At 44.7% G+C, this 19413-nt stretch overlaps 1 protein-coding gene across 4 annotated transcripts in view; it reads right to left on the reverse strand.

The window, feature by feature from the left end:
• Positions 1-19413, reverse strand: part of ZBTB40 (zinc finger and BTB domain containing 40) — an 80233-nt gene that overhangs the window by 59032 nt on the left and 1788 nt on the right. For all 4 annotated transcript variants that reach the window (XM_040428577.1, XM_040428552.1, XM_040428570.1 and 1 more), the window contains exons 2-3: positions 18148-19162; positions 215-348 (exon numbers count right to left, since the gene is read on the reverse strand). In XM_040428577.1, the coding sequence (XP_040284511.1) occupies positions 215-348; positions 18148-19108 (1095 nt within the window). In that variant the 5' untranslated portion in view covers positions 19109-19162. The remainder of the gene's footprint in view (positions 1-214; positions 349-18147; positions 19163-19413) is intronic.

The raw sequence follows: 19413 nt of genomic DNA on the forward strand, positions 1-19413 counted from the left end.
CCTTCCGTTTTTTCTTCGGGTGCACACGTATATATGCAAATCTTCCAGCAAGAAGTTTCCGCTGGCTACGCAAGAAAATACTACAACTATGAACGCTCTAAAAAAACAAAACATAACCTTTGTGGATTGTATTCATTTTGTCCGTGCTTCTCACTATCACGTACAGGGGCACAATATCACCTCTCTGCGGCACACGGACTGAGGGAGCTCTCACCTGCTTCTCCGCCTCGTTGATTTCTTCACACTTGTTAAGGTTTTCCAGGACGCTTTGCGGGTCAGACAGAGCCTCACTGAAGATACTTTCATAACGGATAAGAAAATCCAACTCACCCGACGTTTTCTCAGCTTCTAAATATGAAACACAAACACATCCATAAAATGATTACCGCCATTTGTTAAAAAATATGCAAAAATGCATTCTAAATTCCCAAAATAGACACTCCTTAGACCTCTTTCACACGAGCGCGACGTATTAGGTCCAGATGCGCTCAAGCAAGTTCAGTCAGTTTTTTCCACGTGAGTGCAATGCGTTTTGATGGGTTTTTACGCACGTGATAAAAAACTGAAGGTTTACAAACAACATCTCTTAGCAACCATCAGTGAAAAACGCACCGCATCCGCACTTGCTTCCGTATGCAATGCGTTTTTCAATGAAGCCCCATTCACTACTGTGGGGCCAGGGCTGTGTAAAAAACGCAGAATATAGAACATACTGCGTTTTTCACGCAACGCAGAACTGATGCGTGAAAAAAAATGCTTATGTACACAGACCCATTGAAATGAATGGGTCAGGATTCAGCACGGGTGCTATGCGTTCACGTCACGCATTGCAACTGCACGGAAAACTCGCTCTTGTGAAAGGGGATTTAGTGAATGGGGCTTCAGTGAAAAACTAATTGCATCCGCAAGCAAGTGTGGATGCAATGAGTTTTTCACTGATGGTTGCTAAGAGATGTTGTTTGTAAACCTTCAGTTTTTTTATCACGCGCGTAAAAAACACATAAAAACGCATTGCACCCGCGCGGAAAAAATTTAACTGAACGCAATCGCAGACAAAATTTACTAAACTTGCTTGCAAAATGGTGCGAGTTTCACTGAACACATCTGGAGCCAAATCACTCATGCTCGTGTGAAAGAGGCCTTACACAAACCTTTGGTTTCACCCTTTCCCTGCCAAGGGAATATCTCATATGTCATCGCTTCTAAGGTTAGTTGCAGATGAACAGCCGGTCAGAGTTCATCGTATCCGACATAGCCAGATACTACTTTTCCCCACTCGAGTGAGTCCATTGACTGTAATGGAACCGGCCTGTTCCCAACCTTTGGCCGGACAAAAAAACAAAACAAAAAAAAAACGCCCCCAAGCAGTGGATTTTGTCCGGCCAAATCCCAGCACTAATGACGGAAACAGGCCAGATCGCCACCGGATCCCATTATAGTCAATGGGCTAAGTGGTTCTCCTGTCCTTTCCGGCTATGGCTACTTTCACGCTGGCGTTTTGTCTTTCCGTTTGTGAGATCCGTTCAGGGCTCTCACAAGCGGTCCAAAATGGATCAGTTTTGCCCTAATGCATTCTGAATGGAAAAGGATCCGCTCAGAATGCATCAGTTTGCCTCCGTTCCGTCTCCATTCTGCTTTGGAGGCGGACGTTTTGGTGTCCGTCTGACGAAACTGAGCCAAACGGATCCGTTCTGACACACAAAGTAAGTCAATGGGGACGGATCCGTTTTCTCTGACACAATCTGGCACAATAGAAAACGGATCCGTCCCCCACTTTCAAATCGTGTTCAAGACGGATCAGTCTTGGCTATGTTACAGATAATACAAATGGATCCGTTCATGACGGATGCATGCGGTTGTATTATTGTAACAGATCAGTTTTTGCAGATCCATGACGGATCCACCCAAAACACGAGTGTGAAAGTAGCCCATGCCGGATATGGTGAACGCCGGGCAGGCTGTTGCTCTACCAGAAGATTTTAATGCTAGTGTGCAACTAGCCTAAGGCTCCATTCACACGTCCGTGGTGTGTTGCGGACCCGCAACACACCCGCCCGGCACCCCTATAGAAATGACTATTCTTGTCCGCAAGCTGCGGACAAGAATAGGACATGTTCTATCTTTTGCGGAGCTGTGGACCTGAAGATCGGGGCCGCACTCCGATGGATGCTGACAGCACACTGTGTGCTGTCAGCATCCATTCCATCCCCATAGAAAATGAATGGGTCCGCACCCGTTCTGCAAAATTGTGGAACGAATGCGGACCCATTTGCGGAAGTGTGAATGGAGCCTAAGGGCTCTATCTCAGACTCTACAGGGGCGAGAAATAGGACCCTGGCCTTGTTTTAACGCTAAAAAAACTAAGCTCTTTCGCTGCGTCTATTTAGACCACTTATTGATGCTACAATCCAGAAATTTACCAGTGTCCGGATTGTGGCATCAAATAAGTTGCGCCAAACACTGGAACCCCACACAAAGCAACATCAATGATGGTTAAATGTTACACTGCCCCCATCCTGTCCACAAAGTATCGGCGTTACGCTCATCTGAAAGTGAACTTGGTCAACGCATTATATTAGGATTAGGGATTTATCATTTTAAGTAGGATAACAGTTTGAAAAGGGGGATGAGAAGTGATATACAAACATAACCCCAAGGCGTGCTACAGTACGCAATTATGTGTAAATTCGTGCAGGTTTTTTTCTTATAATAATGTCACAAAGTGGGTTGCACGCAAGTGTGGTGCGTATAGAAACATAGAATGTGTCGGCAGATAAGAACCATTTGGCCCATCTAGTCTGCCCAATATACTGAATACTATGGATAGCCCCTGGCCCTATCTTATATGAAGGATGGCCTTATGCCTATCCCATGCATGCTTAAACTCCTCCACTGTATTTGCAGCTACCACTTCTGCAGGAAGGCTATTCCATGCATCCACTACTCTCTCAGTAAAGTAATACTTCCTGATATTACTTTTAAATTAGATCGGCAAAGGTTTAAAACGATGTCCTCTTGTAGCAGTTTTTCTTCTTTTAAATATTCTCTCCTCTTTTACCTTGTTGATTCCCTTTATGTATCTAAAAGTTCCTATCATATCCCCTCTGTCTCGTCTTTCTTCCAAGCTATACATGTTAAGGTCCTTTAATCTTTCCTGGTAAGTTTTATCCTGCAATCCATGTACCAGTTTAGTAGCTCTTCTCTGAACTCTCTCCAAAGTATCAATATCCTTCTGGAGATATGGTCTCCAGTACTGAGCACAATACTCCAAATGAGGTCTCACTAGTGCTCTGTAGAGCGGCATGAGCACCTCCCTCTTTCTACTAGTAATGCCTCTCCCTATACACCCAAGCATTCTGCTAGCATTTCCTGCTGCTCTATGACATTGTCTGCCTACCTTTAAGTCTTCTGGAATAATGACCCCTAAATCCCTTTCCTCAGATACTGAGGTTAGGACTGTATCACTGATTTTATATTCTGCTCTTGGGTTTTTACGCCCCAGGTGCATTATCTTGCACTTATCAACATTAAATTTTAGTTGCCAGATTTTTGACCATTCCTCTAGTTTCCCTAAATCCTTTTCCATTTGGTGTATCCCTCCAGGAACATCAACCCTGTTACAAATCTTTGTGTCATCAGCAAAAAGACACACCTTACCATCGAGGCCTTCTGCAATTTCGCTGATAAAGATATTAAACAATATGGGTCCCAGAACAGATCCCTGAGGTACCCCACTGGTAACAAGACCATGGTCTGAATATACTCCATTGACTACAACCCTCTGTTGTCTGTCCCTCAGCCACTTCCTAATCCATTCAACAATATGGGAGTCCAAGCCCAAAGACTGCAATTTACTGATAAGCCTTCTATGTGGGACAGTATCAAAAGCCTTACTGAAGTCTAGATAAGCGATGTCTACTGCACCTCCTCCATCTACAGTCGTGGCCAAAAGTTTTGAGAATTACATAAAAATTGGAAAAGTTGCTGCTTAAGTTTTTATAATAGCAATTTGCATATACTCCAGAATGTTATGAAGAGTGATCAGATGAATTGCATAGTCCTTCTTTGCCATGAAAATTAACTTAATCCCAAAAAAACCTTTCCACTGCATTTCATTGCTGTCATTAAAGGACCTGCTGAGATCATTTCAGTAATCGTCTTGTTAACTCAGGTGAAAATGTTGACGAGCACAAGGCTGGAGATTATGTCAGGCTGATTGGGTTAAAATGGCAGACTTGACATGGTAAAAGGAGGGTGATGCTTGAAATCATTGTTCTTCCATTGTTAACCATGGTGACCTGCAAAGAAACGCATGCAGCCATCATTGCGTTGCATAAAAATGGTTTCACAGGCAAGGATATTGACTACTAAGATTGCACCTCAATCAACAATTTATAGGATCATCAAGAACTTCAAGGAAAGAGGTTAAATTCTTGTTAAGAAGGCTTCAGGGCGTCCAAGAAAGTCCAGCAAGCGCCAGGATCGTCTCCTAAAGAGGATTCAGCTGCGGGATCGGAGTGCCACCAGTGCAGAGCTTGCTCAGGAATGGCAGCAGGCAGGTGTGAGCGCATCTGCACGCACAGTGAGGCGAAGACTTTTGGAAGATGGCCTGATGTCAAGAAGGGCAGCAAAGACGCCACTTCTCTCAAAAAAAAACATCAGGGACAGATTGATCTTCTGCAGAAAGTATGGTGAATGGACTGCTGAGGACTGGGGCAAAGTAATATTCTCCGATGAAGCCTCTTTCCGATTGTTTGGGGCATCTGGAAAAAGGCTTGTCCGGAGAAGAAAAGGTGAGCGCTACCATCAGTCCTGTGTCATGCCAACAGTAAAGCATCCTGAGATCATTCATGTGTGGGGTTGCTTCTCATCCAAGGGAGTGGGATCACTCACAATCTTGCCCAAAAACACAGCCATGAATAAAGAATGGTACCAAAACACCCTCCAACAGCAACTTCTTCCAACAATCCAACAACAGTTTGGTGAAGAACAATGCATTTTCCAGCACGATGGAGCACCGTGCCATAAGGCAAAAGTGATAACCAAGTGGCTCGGGGACCAAAACGTTGACATTTTGGGTCCATGGCCTGGAAACTCCCCAGATCTTAATCCCATTGAGAACTTGTGGTCAATCGTCAAGAGGCGGGTGGACAAACAAAAACCCACTAATTCTGACAAACTCCAAGAAGTGATTATGAAAGAATGGGTTGCTATCAGGCAGGAATTGGCCCAGAAGTTGATTGAGAGCATGCCCAGTCGAATTGCAGAGGTCCTGAAAAAGAAGGGCCAACACTGCAAATACTGACTCTTTGCATAAATGTCATGTAATTGTCGATAAAAGCCTTTGAAACGTATGAAGTGCGTGCAATTATATTTCACTACATCACAGAAACAACTGAAACAAAGATCTAAAAGCAGTTTAGCAGCAAACTTTGTGAAAACTAATATTTTTGTCATTCTCAAAACTTTTGGCCACGACTATTATTTTAGTCAGTAGTCACCCAATCAAAAAAATCAATAAGATTAGTTTGACATGATCTCTCTGAAGTAAACCCATGCTGTTTTTCATCTTTCAATCCATGGGATTTTAGATGTTCCACAATCCTTTCCTTAACCGCTTGCCGCCACTGTAACGCCGATAGGCGTCCGGACGGCAGCGCTCTCAGGTCTCAGTGACGCCTATTGGCGTAATCTCGTGAGACCAGAGATTTCCTGTGAACGCGCGCTCACAGGATTGTGCAGTTCACAAGTTGAACTACAGCCTGCCAGCGCTGATCATTGGCTGGCAGGCTGTAGATTTTTAAAAGAACCAATCAAATAGGTATATCAGACGCTATTTTGTAAATGCTACCTGGTCCTCTGGTGGTCCTTTTTGCTTGGATCGACCACCAGAGGACACAGGCAGCTCTGTAAGTAGCACCAAAAAACACCACACACATACACATACATATTACACCCCCCCTGACACTTATTAACCCCGAGGATCACCCCATATAGACTCCCTGATCACCCCCCTGTAAGGGTCCCTTATCACCGCCAGTTACTTAGCTACTTGTTAGGTAGTTAGCGCCCACCGCAGTCACTGATTAGCGTCATCGCTGTCGCTAATCAGCACTAGTACTATATAGTAGGGGTGCACCGAAATGAAAATTCTGGTCCGAAACCGAAAATTCAGGATGCCCTTGACCGAAAACCGAAACCGCCTTTTTGCCCAAATACTTTTAAAATACTTTTTTTTTAATGATTTTATTATATATTATATTATATTATAGAATATTATAATTCTTTTTCATGAATGAAATTCATCTGTGGGTGGCGCTGTTATGGAGGGGGGGATATGTGCACTATTATGGGCATAACAGTGCACAGATCCCTTTCCCCATAACAGTGCACAGATCCCTTTCCCCATAACAGTGCACAGACCCCTTTCCCCATAACAGTGCACAGATCCCTTTCCCCATAACAGTGCACAGATCCCTTTCCCCATAACAGTGCACAGATCCCTTTCCCCATAACAGTGCACAGATCCCTTTCCCCATAACAGTGCACAGATCCCTTTCCCCATAACAGTGCACAGATCCCCCCCTCCCCATAACAGTGCACAGATCCCCCCTCCCCATAACAGTGCACAGATCCCTTTCCCCATAACAGTGCACAGATCCCCCCCTCCCCATAACAGTGCACAGATCCCCCCCTCCCCATAACAGTGCACAGATCCCCCCTCCCCATAACAGTGCACAGATCCCTTTCCCCATAACAGTGCACAGATCCCTTTCCCCATAACAGTGCACAGATCCCTTTCCCCATAACAGTGCACAGATCCCTTTCCCCATAACAGTGCACAGATCCCTTTCCCCATAACAGTGCACAGATCCCTTTCCCCATAACAGTGCACAGATCCCCCCCTCCCCATAACAGTGCACAGATCCCCCCTCCCCATAACAGTGCACAGATCCCCCCTCCCCATAACAGTGCACAGATCCCCCCTCCCCATAGCAGTGCCATAGACCGATCCCCCTACCCATAACAGCCCCGGCCCTGCTGCTCACAGCAGACTAATCACTCACTGCATCTTTATTTTACCTTACAATCGTGACGCTCCAGTAACAACTCTGCAGGCAGAGCGGAGGGCGGCGTAACGTCACTTACTCACGTGACGCACCTGCTCCGCCCACTTTATGAATGAAGGAGGCGGAGCAGGCGCGTCACGTGAGTAAGTGACGTTACACCGCCCTCCGCTCTGCCTGCAGAGTTGTTACTGGAGCGTCACGATTGTAAGGTAAAATAAAGATGCAGTGACTTAAAGTAAACCGCCCGCCCGGCGCGGGTGACAAATCCCAAACCCCATATTTTCTGCCGATATGTACCAATATCGTCCGAAATGGATTAGGCCCATTTTCGGCCGCCGGAATTTCGGTGCACCCCTACTATATAGTATCTGTAAGTGATCAAGACTGATCGCAATCAGATCTATATCAGTACATTAGGGTCATCTTAGGCTCTACAAAAAAAAAAAAGCAGTGTTCGCCCGATCACCGCAGTGACATAAATTATTTTTTTCTGATCACTGCAAAAACACCGTAAAATCGCTGCGGCGCTATAAAGATCACTTTTGAGCTTTCTGGATCTTTATTAGCAATCGCAGCTTTACTTCGCAAGCACTCCTTTTTACTAGGTAGGTTTGCTCTTTTTCCTGGGTAGTCTCAGAGGAATACCCCATAAATTTAGTTAGCCCAAAAAGTCAAACAAGGGGTATTCCGCTGAAGAGGCCTACAGGATTCTGGCCGTGATGGATGAAAGCGATGGGGACGCCTCACCCGCTGAATCCAGTGGTTCAGAATATGAACCTGTATACAGCAGTGGCACTCTAACCGCTAGTGAAGATGACGAGGTTGAGGTCCCTGCTATGGTCAGGCGTACCCGATCCCATGTCAGTGTTCTGCATACCCCGCATGATGATCCTCATTTGCAGCAGAGTGGTGCTAGCGCTGATCTTTTTTATGGTGCGGCATACACCAGCAGCGCAGCACATCCTGGACCTTCTACCAGCACTACCGTATTCCCTGGTGAAGTGGCGAGCACCAGAAAAGCAGTTCAAGCTGGTACGGTGGCACGTGCAGTAACTCCCCTGTCGCAGCCACCACGTTCACAGGCCCGTAGAGCCCTTAGTCTCCCAGAGGTGCTGGCAAACCCAAATTGGCAATCCCCTGCTACCGCCGCACCCGTATTGCCCCCTTTCACCGCCCAGTCTGAGTTTGCGTGGAGACGGCTCATTTGGGATCAGCCCTTTTTTGAGCTGTTCTTCACCGCGGATCTCTATGACTTTGTTGTGGCAGAAACCAACCGCTACGCCACACAGTATATAACCGGCGCCGCCAATCCGGAAAGCTTCTATGCCCAGCCTTTCCGGTGGAAACCAGTCACAGTTTCCGAATTTAAAATATTTTTGGGCCTTATCCTCAGCATGGGTCTAACTAAAAAAAAAAATGTATTGCGGTCCTATTGGTCTAAAGACCCAATACATTACATGCCCATGTTCTCTGCTGCAATGTCCAGGGCACGTTTTGAGGCCATCATGCGCTTTATGCATTTCACTGACAATAAAACCTGTCATCCAAGAGGCCACCCTGCTTATGACCGGCTCCACAAAATTCGGCCCCTCATAGACCGTTTGTCATCCAGGTTTGCAGATGCGTATACCCCCAATCAGAACATCTGCATAGACGAGTCCCTTGTACATTTTATTGGGCGCCTTGGCATCAAACAGTACATCCCCAGCAAGCGCGCCCGGTATGGGGTCAAACTGTATAAGCTCTGTGAAAGGGCCACAGGCTACACATATCGTTTTAGGGTCTATGAGGGAAAAGACTCAAAACTGGAGCCGGTTGGATGTCCTGACTACCTGGGGAGCAGTGGCAAGATTGTCTGGGACTTGGTGTCACTCTTACTCCACAAGGAGTACCACTTATACGTGGACAATTTTTACACAAGCGTGGCCCACTTTCAGCACTTACATATAGTCGGAATCCAATGCTGTGGCACCGCGGGACCTAGTTGCCGGGGCTTCCCCCAACGGCTCATTAATACCAGACTTGCACGGGGGGAGAGGGCTGCCTTGTGTGACCAAGAACTGCTCGCGGTGAAGTGGAGGGACGTTTACCTTCTGTCCACCATTCACGCAGACACAACAGTACAAATTGAAAGGGTAACTGGAGTCATTGAGAAACCCCTCTCTGTCCACGACTAGAACCTTCACATGGGAGGGGTGGACTTCAATGACCAGATGTTGGCTCCCTATTTAGTTTCCCGCCGCACCAGACGCTGGTATAAAAAGGTGTCTGTATATTTAATTCAATTGGCTGCCTATAATAGTTTTGTTCTCTACAGTAAGGCTGGGAGAACGGGATCCTTCATAAAATTCCAGGAAGAGATCATTTCGGAACTCCTGTATCCAGGAGGGTCCGTGCCCCAAGTCCCTGATGTAGTGAGCCGGCTACATGGCAGACACTTCCCGAGTGTCTATCCTGGTACCCCAACTCAGCGTTCCCCAAGAAAAAGATGTTGTGTCTGCAGCAGGGGTGGAATAAGGCGTGACCCCACCGTTTTTTGTCCTGACTGTCCTGACCAGCCTGCCCTATGCATAGGGGAGTGTTTCCGCAAGTTCCACACTCAGGTACACTATTAGTATAGGGATTGCATCTCACAGGACAGGCACACAGGGGTCTTAGGGCCCTTTGACACAGAGCTGCTACAAACCTCTCCTTTTACCAGGGACAAAGTGCATAATGTACTTCGCCACATCTCTGGGCGATTTGCGCTTTGCACATTGTCCCATGGGGAAGGAGAGGTTTGTCCTATAAAAAGGTAAAAAAATAAAAATAAAAAAATAAATAAAAATCACAAGTAAAAAAGTTAATGTTCTGTTTCAAATGTTATATAAAGTTTATAAAAGTTAATATTAATAAATTTATTGCGTTGCTGCCTCTTTTTTTTTTTACCTTCCAGGTGGAACAAGCGATCAACCAGCTGCAGCACTGATGTGCATTCTGACAGAAGCATTGCGCTGCTGTCAGATTACACAAAAGTCGGTGTATGCGGCGCTGCAAGACGAGATTTCTCCTCTGCAGTAAAAAAGATACGTTTGCCAAGGCTTATGAGCTGAGGGGCGGTGTTCATATGCTTTGGCAAACACTTTGTGTAAAAAAAAAAAAATTCTGGCAATGATTTATTCATCCACATCGATTGATGTGAATGGAGAAATCGGGTTTGCCAGGGCATATGAGTGCCAGGGCAGTATAAATACCTCACAAGTGACCCCATTTTGGAAAGAAGACACCCCAAGGTATTCCGTGAGGGGCATGGCGAGTTCATGTAAAATTTTATTTTTTGTCACAAGTTAGTGGAATATGAGACTTTGTAAGAAAAATAAATAAATAAAATAAATTTCCGCTAACTTGTGCCAAAAAAAATAAAAATCTTGGGGTATCTTCTTTCCAAATTGGGGTCACTTGTGGGGTATTTATACTGCCCTGGCATTTTAGGGGCCCTAAAGCGCGAGAAGTAGTTTGGAATCCAAATGCGTAAAAATGCCCTGTGAAATCCTAAAAGGTACTCATTGGAATTTGCGCCCCTTTGCGCACCTAGGCTGCAAAAAAGTGTCACACATGTGGTATCGCCGTACTCAGAAGAAATAGGGCATTTTGTGTTTTGGGGTGTATTTTTACATATACCCATGCTGGGTGTGAGAAATATCTCTGTAAATGACAAAAAAAAAAATGTATACAAAGTTGTCAATTTACAGAGATATTTCTCTCACCCAGCATGGGTGTAGGTAAAAAGACACCCCAAAACACATTGCCCTAGTTCTCCTGAGTACGGCGATACCACGTGTGACACTTTTTTGCAGCCTAGGTGCGTAAAGGGGCCGAAAGTCCAACGAGTATCTTTAGGCTTTACAGGGTTGCTCACAATTTAGCCCCGCCCAAAATGCCAGAACAGTAAACACACCCCACAAATGACCCCATTTTGGAAAGTAGACACCCCAAGGTATTCACTGAGGGGCATAGTGAGTCAGTGGGAGATTTTATATTTTTTTTGCCAGAAATTAGCAGAAATGGAAACTTTATTATTTCTTTTTTTTCCTCAGAAAGTGTCATTTTCCGCTAACTTGTGAAAAAAAATTAAAAAAATCATACATGAACTTACCATGTCCCTCCGCGAATACTTTGGGGTGTCTTCTTTCTAAAAAGGGGTTTCATTTGGGGGGTATTTATACTATCCTGGCATTCTAGCATCTCAAGAAACATGACAGGTGCTCAGAAAGTCAGAGCTGCTTCAAAATGCGGAAATTCACATTTTTGTACCATAGTTTGTAAACGCTATAACTTTTGCGCAAACCAATAAATATACACTTATTGGATTTTTTTTTATCAAAGACATGTAGCACAATAAAAATTCTGACACAAACTTGTATAGAAATGTAATTATATTTGAACAATGTTACCAGAAAAAGTTAAAAATACACTTTTTTTTGAGAAAATTGCGGTCTATTTTGATCAATATCAGAAAAATGAAAAATCTCAGCAGCAATCAAATACCACCAAAAGAAAGCTGTATTTGTGAGAAGAAAAGGAGGTAAAATTCATTTGGGTGCCAAGTTGCATGACCGAGCAATAAACCGTTAAAGTTGTGAAGTGCCGATTTGTAAAAAAGGGCCTGGTCACTAGGGGGGTATAAACCTGTGGTCCTTAAGTGGTTAAGTATGGTTTCCATTAATTTCCCCACTATTGATGTCAGGCTTACTGGCCTATAGTTGCCCGATTCCTCCCTACTACCTTTCTTGTGAATGGGCACATTTGCTAATTTCCAATCTTCTGGGACGACTCCTGTTACCAGTGATTGGTTAAATAAATCTGTTAATGGTTTTGCTAGTTCACCGCTAAGCTCTTTTAATAGCTTTGGGTGTATCCCATCGGGCCCCTGTGACTTATTTGTATTAATTTTAGACAGCTGACTAAGAACCTCTGTAAAGACACATGCATCAAAAGATTCATTAGTCTTCCTTCCTAACTGAGGTCCTTTTCCTTCATTTTCCTTTGTAAAAACTGAACAGAAGTATTCATTGAGGCAGTCAGCTAGTTCTTTATCTTCTTCCATATACCTTCCTTCTTTAGTTTTTAATTTGGTAATTCCTTGTTTTAGTTTCCTTTTTTCATTTATGTATCTGAAGAATGTCTTATCGCCTTTTTTCACAGACTGAGCTAATTTCTCTTCTGCCTGTGCTTTAGAAGCTCTTATAACTTGTTAGGCCTCTCTCTGCCTAATCTTATAAATTTGCCTGTCATCCTTGTTTTTTTTATTTTTATAATTACTAAATGCTATCCTTTTGTTTTTAATGATTTTGGCCACTTCTGATGAGTAACAGTGGTCTCTTCCTTTTTTTGCTTTTACTGACAAGCCTAATACAATTTTCTGTTGCCTTCAATAGTGCCACTTTTAGGCCCCTTTCACACGGGCGAGTATTCCGCGTGGATGCGATGCGTGAGTTTAACGATTGCACCCGCACTGAATCCCGACCCCTTCATTTCTATGGGGCTGTTCACATGAGCGGTGATTTTCACGCATCACTTGTGCGTTACGTGAAAATCGCAGCATGCTCTATATTCTGCGTTTTTCATGCAACGCAGACCACATAGAAGTGAATGGGGTTGCGTGAAAATCTCAAGCATCCGCAAGCAAGTGCGGATACGGTGCGATTTTCACGCGCGGTTGCTAGGAGACGATCGGGATGGAAAATAATAGCATTCTGAATACAGAATGCATAGTAAAATAGCGCTGGAGGGGTTAAAAAAAATAAAATACTATTTTTAACTCACCTTAGTCCACTTGACCGCGCTGCCGGCTTCTTGTCTGTCTCCTTCTTTGCTGAACAGGACCTGTGGTGAGCATTCATTGCAGGAACAGGACCTGTGGTAACGTCACTCCGGTCATCACATGGTCCATCACATGATCTTTTACCATGGTGATGGATCATGTGATGACCGGAGTGACGTCACCACAGGTCCTGTTCCTGCAATGAATGCTCACCACAGGTCCTGTTCAGCAAAGGAGACAGACAAGAAGCCGGCAGCGCGGTCAAGTGGACTAAGGTGAGTAAAAATTGTATTTTATTTTTTTTAACCCCTCCAGCGCTATTTTACTATGCATTCTGTATTCAGAAAGCTATTATTTTCCCTTACAACCATGTTATAAGGGAAAATAATACAATCTACACAACCCCGATCCCAAGCCCGAACTTCTGTGAAGAAGTTCGGGTTTGGGTACGAAACATGTGCGATTTTTCTCACGCGAGTGCAAAACGCATTACAATGTTTTGCACTCGCGCCGAAAAATCGTGCGTGTTCCCCCAACGCACCTGCACCTTTTCCCACAACGCCCGTCTGAAAGAGGCCTTAAGTAGTCCCATTTCTCCTGGACTCCATTGAAACTGTTCTAATCTGATAGGAACTCGTATACCACTAATCTAATTTTAGAAAAGTCTGTTTTTCTAAAATCTAAAACTTTTGTTTTTGTGTGGTGTGACTCAGACTGCAGACTGTCAGCTTTAATTTGAGGGTATTTACATCCAAATAAGGTGAACGGTGTAGGAATTACAACAGTTTGCATATGTGCCTCCCACTTGTTAAGGGACCAAAAGTAATGGGACAATTGTCTTCTCAGCTGTTCCATGGCCAGGTGTGTGTTATTCCCTCATTATCCCAATTACAATGAGCAGATAAAAGGTTCAGAGTTCATTTCAAGTGTGCTATTTGCATTTGGAATCTGTTGCTGTCAACTCTCAAGATGAGATCCAAAGAGCTGTCACCATCAGTGAAGCAAGCCATCATTAGGCTGAAAAAACTAAACAAACCCATCAGAGAGATAGCAAAAACATTAGGCGTGGCCAAAACAACTGTTTGGAACATTCTTAAAAAGAAGGAACCCACCGGTGAGCTCAGCAACACCAAAAGACCCGGAAGACCACGGAAAACGACTGTGGTGGATGACCGAAGAATTCTTTCCCTGGTGAAGAGAACACCCTTCACAACAGTTGGCCAGATCAAGAACACTCTCCAGGAGGTAGGTGTATGTGTGTCAAAGTCAACAATCAAGAGAAGATGAGATGAGACCAAGATCAACTTGTACCAGAGTGATGAGAAGAGAAGAGTATGGAGAAGGAAAGGAACTGCTCATGATCCTAAGCATACCACCTCATCAGTGAAGCATGGTGGTGGTAGTGTCATGGCGTGGGCATGTATGGCTGCCAATGGGACTGGTTCTCTTGTATTTATTGATGATGTGACTGCTGACAAAAGCAGCAGGATGAATTCTGAGGTGTTTCGGGCAATATTATCTGCTCATATTCAGCCAAATGCTTTAGAACTCATTGGACGGCGCTTCACAGCGCAGATGGACAATGACCTAAAGCATACTGCAAAAGCAACCAAAGAGTTTTTTAAAGGAAAGAAGTGGAATGTTATGCAATGGCCAAGTCAATCACCTGACCTGAATCCGATTGAGCATGCATTTCACTTGCTGAAGACAAAACTGAAGGGAAAATGCCCCAAGAACAAGCAGGAACTGAAGACAGTTGCAGTAGAGGCCTGGCAGAGCATCACCAGGGATGAAACCCAGCGTCTGGTGATGTCTATGCGTTCCAGACTTCAGGCTGTAATTGATTGCAAAGGATTTGCAACCAAGTATTAAAAAGTGAAAGTTTGATTTATGATTATTATTCTGTCCCATTACTTTTGGTTCCTTAACAAGTGGGAGGCACATATGCAAACTGTTGTAATTCCTGCACCGTTCACCTGATTTGGATGTAAATACCCTCAAATTAAAGCTGACAGTCTGCAGTTAAAGCACATCTTGTTGGTTTCATTTCAAATCCATTGTGGTGGTGTATAGAGCCAAAAATGTTAGAATTGTGTCGATGTCCCAATATTTATGGACCTGACTGTATATCCCAGTCATTACTCCCATTGAACCACGTCTCAGTAACAGCCACTAAATCTATATTCTCAGATGCCATTATAGCCTCAAGTTCATTGATCTTATTCCCTAAACTGCGAGCATTTGTAGACCAGACTCTGAGCTTGTCATTTCTTAACCTTTGTGCTACTGGCATCTTCTGGCGTTGTTCCAGGGGGCAGTTGGACTGCTGGATTATCACTCTTTTGCCCCCCTTTCCTAGTTTAAATGCTCCTTAGCAAATACTTGGAACTGTTTACTGAGGACATTTGTTCCCTTGAGAGAAAGATGCAATCCATCTTTCTTGTACCTTTCTTTTCTATTCCAACGAGAGCTAACATGAGACACAAAGCCAAACCCTTGGTTCAGACACCATTCACCAAGCCATACATTGAATTCCTTAATGCGCATCTTCCTGTCATGCTGAAGGTTATGCACAGGCAAAACTGCAGAGAATGAAACAGTTGATGCAACCTCCCGTATATCCTTTCCAAGTGTGTGAAAAGCTTCTTTCACCTTTGAAACCTCATTGCAAGCCAGATCATTTGTCCCAAGATGGACAATAACATCCAACTCTCTTTCCTGCTTTGCTTGCCTAGTTTCCCGCTTTGCTTGCCTATATATAACTATATTGCCTATATAGAACTATAACCTTCTGCAGTATAACTTCTGTATAACTTTAACACAAAACTGCATAAAGGGGCATGTGCATACAAAGTGCAGAGGTCACACTACATTTTTTTCCAGTAAAAATACTCCTCTTTGGCTATGTTCACATCTCTGTTATGGAGATCAACCAGCAGGTTGTTCCAGCATACAGCAGCCTGCCGCATCTCGCAGGACCTGGTGTTGCCGGATTCTCTACTTCACCCCCGGATGCCTATTGACTGTAATAAGGTTCAGCAGTGATCATGACTCTTTCCGGCATAAATGCCGGGTTTTGGCTGGCAACGTCTCTTCGCCTGGACGACAGCCGGATTTCCTTAACAGAGATGTGAACAAGGCCTTCGTTTTAAAGGAGACTTTTTAGCCAACAGGGTACTAAATCAGACGCTTGGTGTCATATATTTTTTTTCCCTGGTAATAAGGTTTTTATTTTTCTGTCGATGTAGCTGTATGCGGCTTGCATTTTGTGGAACAGACAGTTTTTTTTTTAAAGTGGTTATCGGAGGCTAGAAATGGCCCCCCATACGCCTGGGTCCCTCACACTTTCTACTCACCTGGCTCCCTGTCACAGTCCTGGTCCCCGCACGCCCACCGCTGCTTCTCTCCGTGCCCGGATGAAAACATCCAGTGTCAGGGGAGAGCAGCCATTGGCAGGAGGTGATGGGGACGAGCCTCCCAAGCGTCACCAATGATGCTAGGGAGCCTGGTCCCCATCACCTCCTGCCATTGGCTGCTCTCTCCCGACACCGGATATTTTCATCGGGGCACGGGGAGAAGCAGCAGCAGCCGGGCGGGGACCAGGAGCGGGACAGGGAGACAGGTAAGTAGAATCAGTGTGAGGGACCCGGGCGTATGGAGGGCCATTTCTAGCCTCTAATAACCCCTTTAATTACACCATTTTGGGTGCCTATAAATTATCGACTAACTTTTAATGATTTTGTTTAGGGATCGACCGATTATCGGTTTTACCGATTTTATCAGGCGATATTCAGGATTTTAATCGGTTATCGGCATCTATTTTGCCGATATTACGATAATGTATGGGGAACACAGATCGCGCTGCTCAGCGCTCTGTGTTCCCTCAGCAGCACAGGGGAGAAGGAAGCAGTGTCTCCCTCCCCCTGTGATGCTGCTGCCGCTGCCGCCAATGAGAGGAGAGAAGACAAGAGGAGGGGAGGGGCTGTGGTCACTGCGCCACCAATGATGTTGACTTACTCATTCATTCAAATTGAACAGGAGGCGGGAGCTGGCTGCAGAATCACATAGCCGGCTCCCGACCTCTATGAGCGGTAGCTGCGATCCGCGGTAGTTAACCCCTTAGGTGCCGTGGATCGCAGCTACCGCTCATAGAGGTCGGGAGCCGGCTATGTGATTCTGCAGCCAGCTCCCGCCTCCTGTATATGAACAAATGAGAGATTTATGTTCATTGGTGGCGCAGTGTGGCCCCCCAAGCCCCCCCAGTATTAATCATTGGTGGCGCAGTGCGCCCCCCACCCCCACATTAAAAACATTGGTGGCGCAGTGCGCCCCCCACCCAAGCCCCCGCCGTTTTAATCATTGGTGGCAGTGGCCACAGGGTCCCTTGCTCCTCCGATCGGAGCCCCAGCAGTGTAATCCTGGGGCTCCGATCAGTTACCATGGCAGCCAGGACGCTATTGAAGCCCTGGCTGCTATGTTCAGCTCCATGCTGCTGTGTGCACAGAGCAGCAGGGACAGTGTGAGATCCTATTCACCCTGATAGAGATCTATCAGGGTGAATAGGACAAGGGTTCTAGTCACTAAGGGGGTTAAAAGTTAGTAAAAAATAAACACCAAAATATTAAGTATAAATAAAAAAGAAAGATTTACAAAAAAAAAAAAAACACTACACATTAACAATAAAAATATTCATCTTCAGCAGATGTGTGTAGGAATTTTATTTTTTTTTAAAATGACATTCACAGAATATCGGTATAAATTATCGGCTATCGGCCTGAAAGTTCACAAATTATCGGTATCTGTCCTAAAAAATCAATATCGGTCGATCCCTAATTTTGTTATTAGTGAAAAGCAGTTAATGTTGACCTCAGACCACATAAACCTAAAACTACTCAATAAATGAAGACATGTCAATAAAAGTTATAAGAGTATCATAGAGCGGACACCCATGTTAAAGACTCCTTCGATTAACCACTTCACAGGGCACCTAACAAATATTACATGGACAATCAATCATTTGATTGGCCGACATGCAATACTACAGTACAGCCATCTATAACTTCACCCAGTGTGGGGGGGGGGGGGTTCAGGGGACGTCCTGATGAAACAATCCCTTTAAAAAACAGCCCTTTCCCTGCCCACATTTGGAAAGATTTCCCCCTGAACTGATGGTCAGTTAGTCTTGGATGATAAAAAATTCCCCTTGCACTATGACTGCCCCATGTGAATAGACCATAAATATGTAATAAAGCGATAAACGAGACCTAAAATTACCTGCATCATCAAGTCTTCTTTTCTTGGCAGCAGGCGCGGCAGTCTCCTCTGCTACAGCTGCATTACCATCTTGTTCTGGGGTGCAGGATGCGGCTTCAGTAATTGCTGCTACGGAGTCAGAATCCATTTCTTTATCAGCATCCCCTTGTTCTGATGACAGCTGCTGCTGACAGATCTCATCTACTGGGAGTACGCATGTCGTGGTGGTAGTTTCTGGAGGACTTGAACCTTTATCTGATTCCTCCAATACCGGGGCAGGATCTGGCAGTGCTGGGGATAAAGCGCTATCTGCACTAGCAGATCCTGTCCCATTTTCCTCAATCCATTCAACGCCCTTGCATTCTGTAGACCCATCAGGCAAAGTCAGGTTTGCCATCTGGAGATTGCCATTAGTGTCCAACTTCTTGGCCAGTAAAGTGGGGCTTAGAGTTTTGCTCACTTGTAGTTGCTCAGGAACAGGGAGGACAGAGGAACCTTCCGTACTCATGGGAGACAGCATCTTCTCAATAGCGAAGGTTTCGCTCACGACATTACTCCTGGGGACAATGGGCTTCACGATGGTTAATGGCTGGATGGAGACTTCTTTTTTCTGGCTCTGGGTGGAGTGATTCATCAGTTCGGTGAGGAGGTTCTTACAGCTGACAGCCACATCAAACATCTGAAGGCTGTCGGCCACAGAGATAATTTTGGTCAAGTTGTGCTTCCCTGGTGGTAATTTTCCTGAATACATAATCTCTAGGAGCAGCGAGAACTCATCGGGAGAGACGACAGAAGCATCTATGGAGATGGTTTCTGTCGTTTCTAGTAGGGACTTAAAGAGCATACTGGCAGCAGAAAGAACAAGCTTGTGAGCTCGGAAGTGTAGGGAGCCAACAAATATGGTGCAATCGCAAAACTGCTGCTCTTTGCACAAGGTGTAAACCTGTTGTAGGAGCTGTCTGCTGTAATTCGGGAGCTCCATTGTTTAAAAGAATATCCCACACCAAGGTACGATGAATAGTCCACACAGGAGAACCTGCAAAAAAGAAACAAAAAAATTATATATATTATATAGATTATAAGATTGCAAGAAATATAGATTATAAGGCAGTTGTGAATAATCTTACTCCGGCTCTGCTCATATTTATAATGGAAGTCACAATGCTGTGCCGCAAATTCTATATGTATTGCATGCAGATGTTCGTTGTAGATATTTTTGTGAATTTCACTGCAGTGCACTACAAAAAAAAATAAAAAATAGAAAGAAAGAAAGGACATGCTGTGGAT

This window comes from Bufo bufo, chromosome 1 (assembly GCF_905171765.1).
Source record: "Bufo bufo chromosome 1, aBufBuf1.1, whole genome shotgun sequence".
NCBI classification, from domain to species: Eukaryota; Metazoa; Chordata; class Amphibia; order Anura; family Bufonidae; genus Bufo; species Bufo bufo.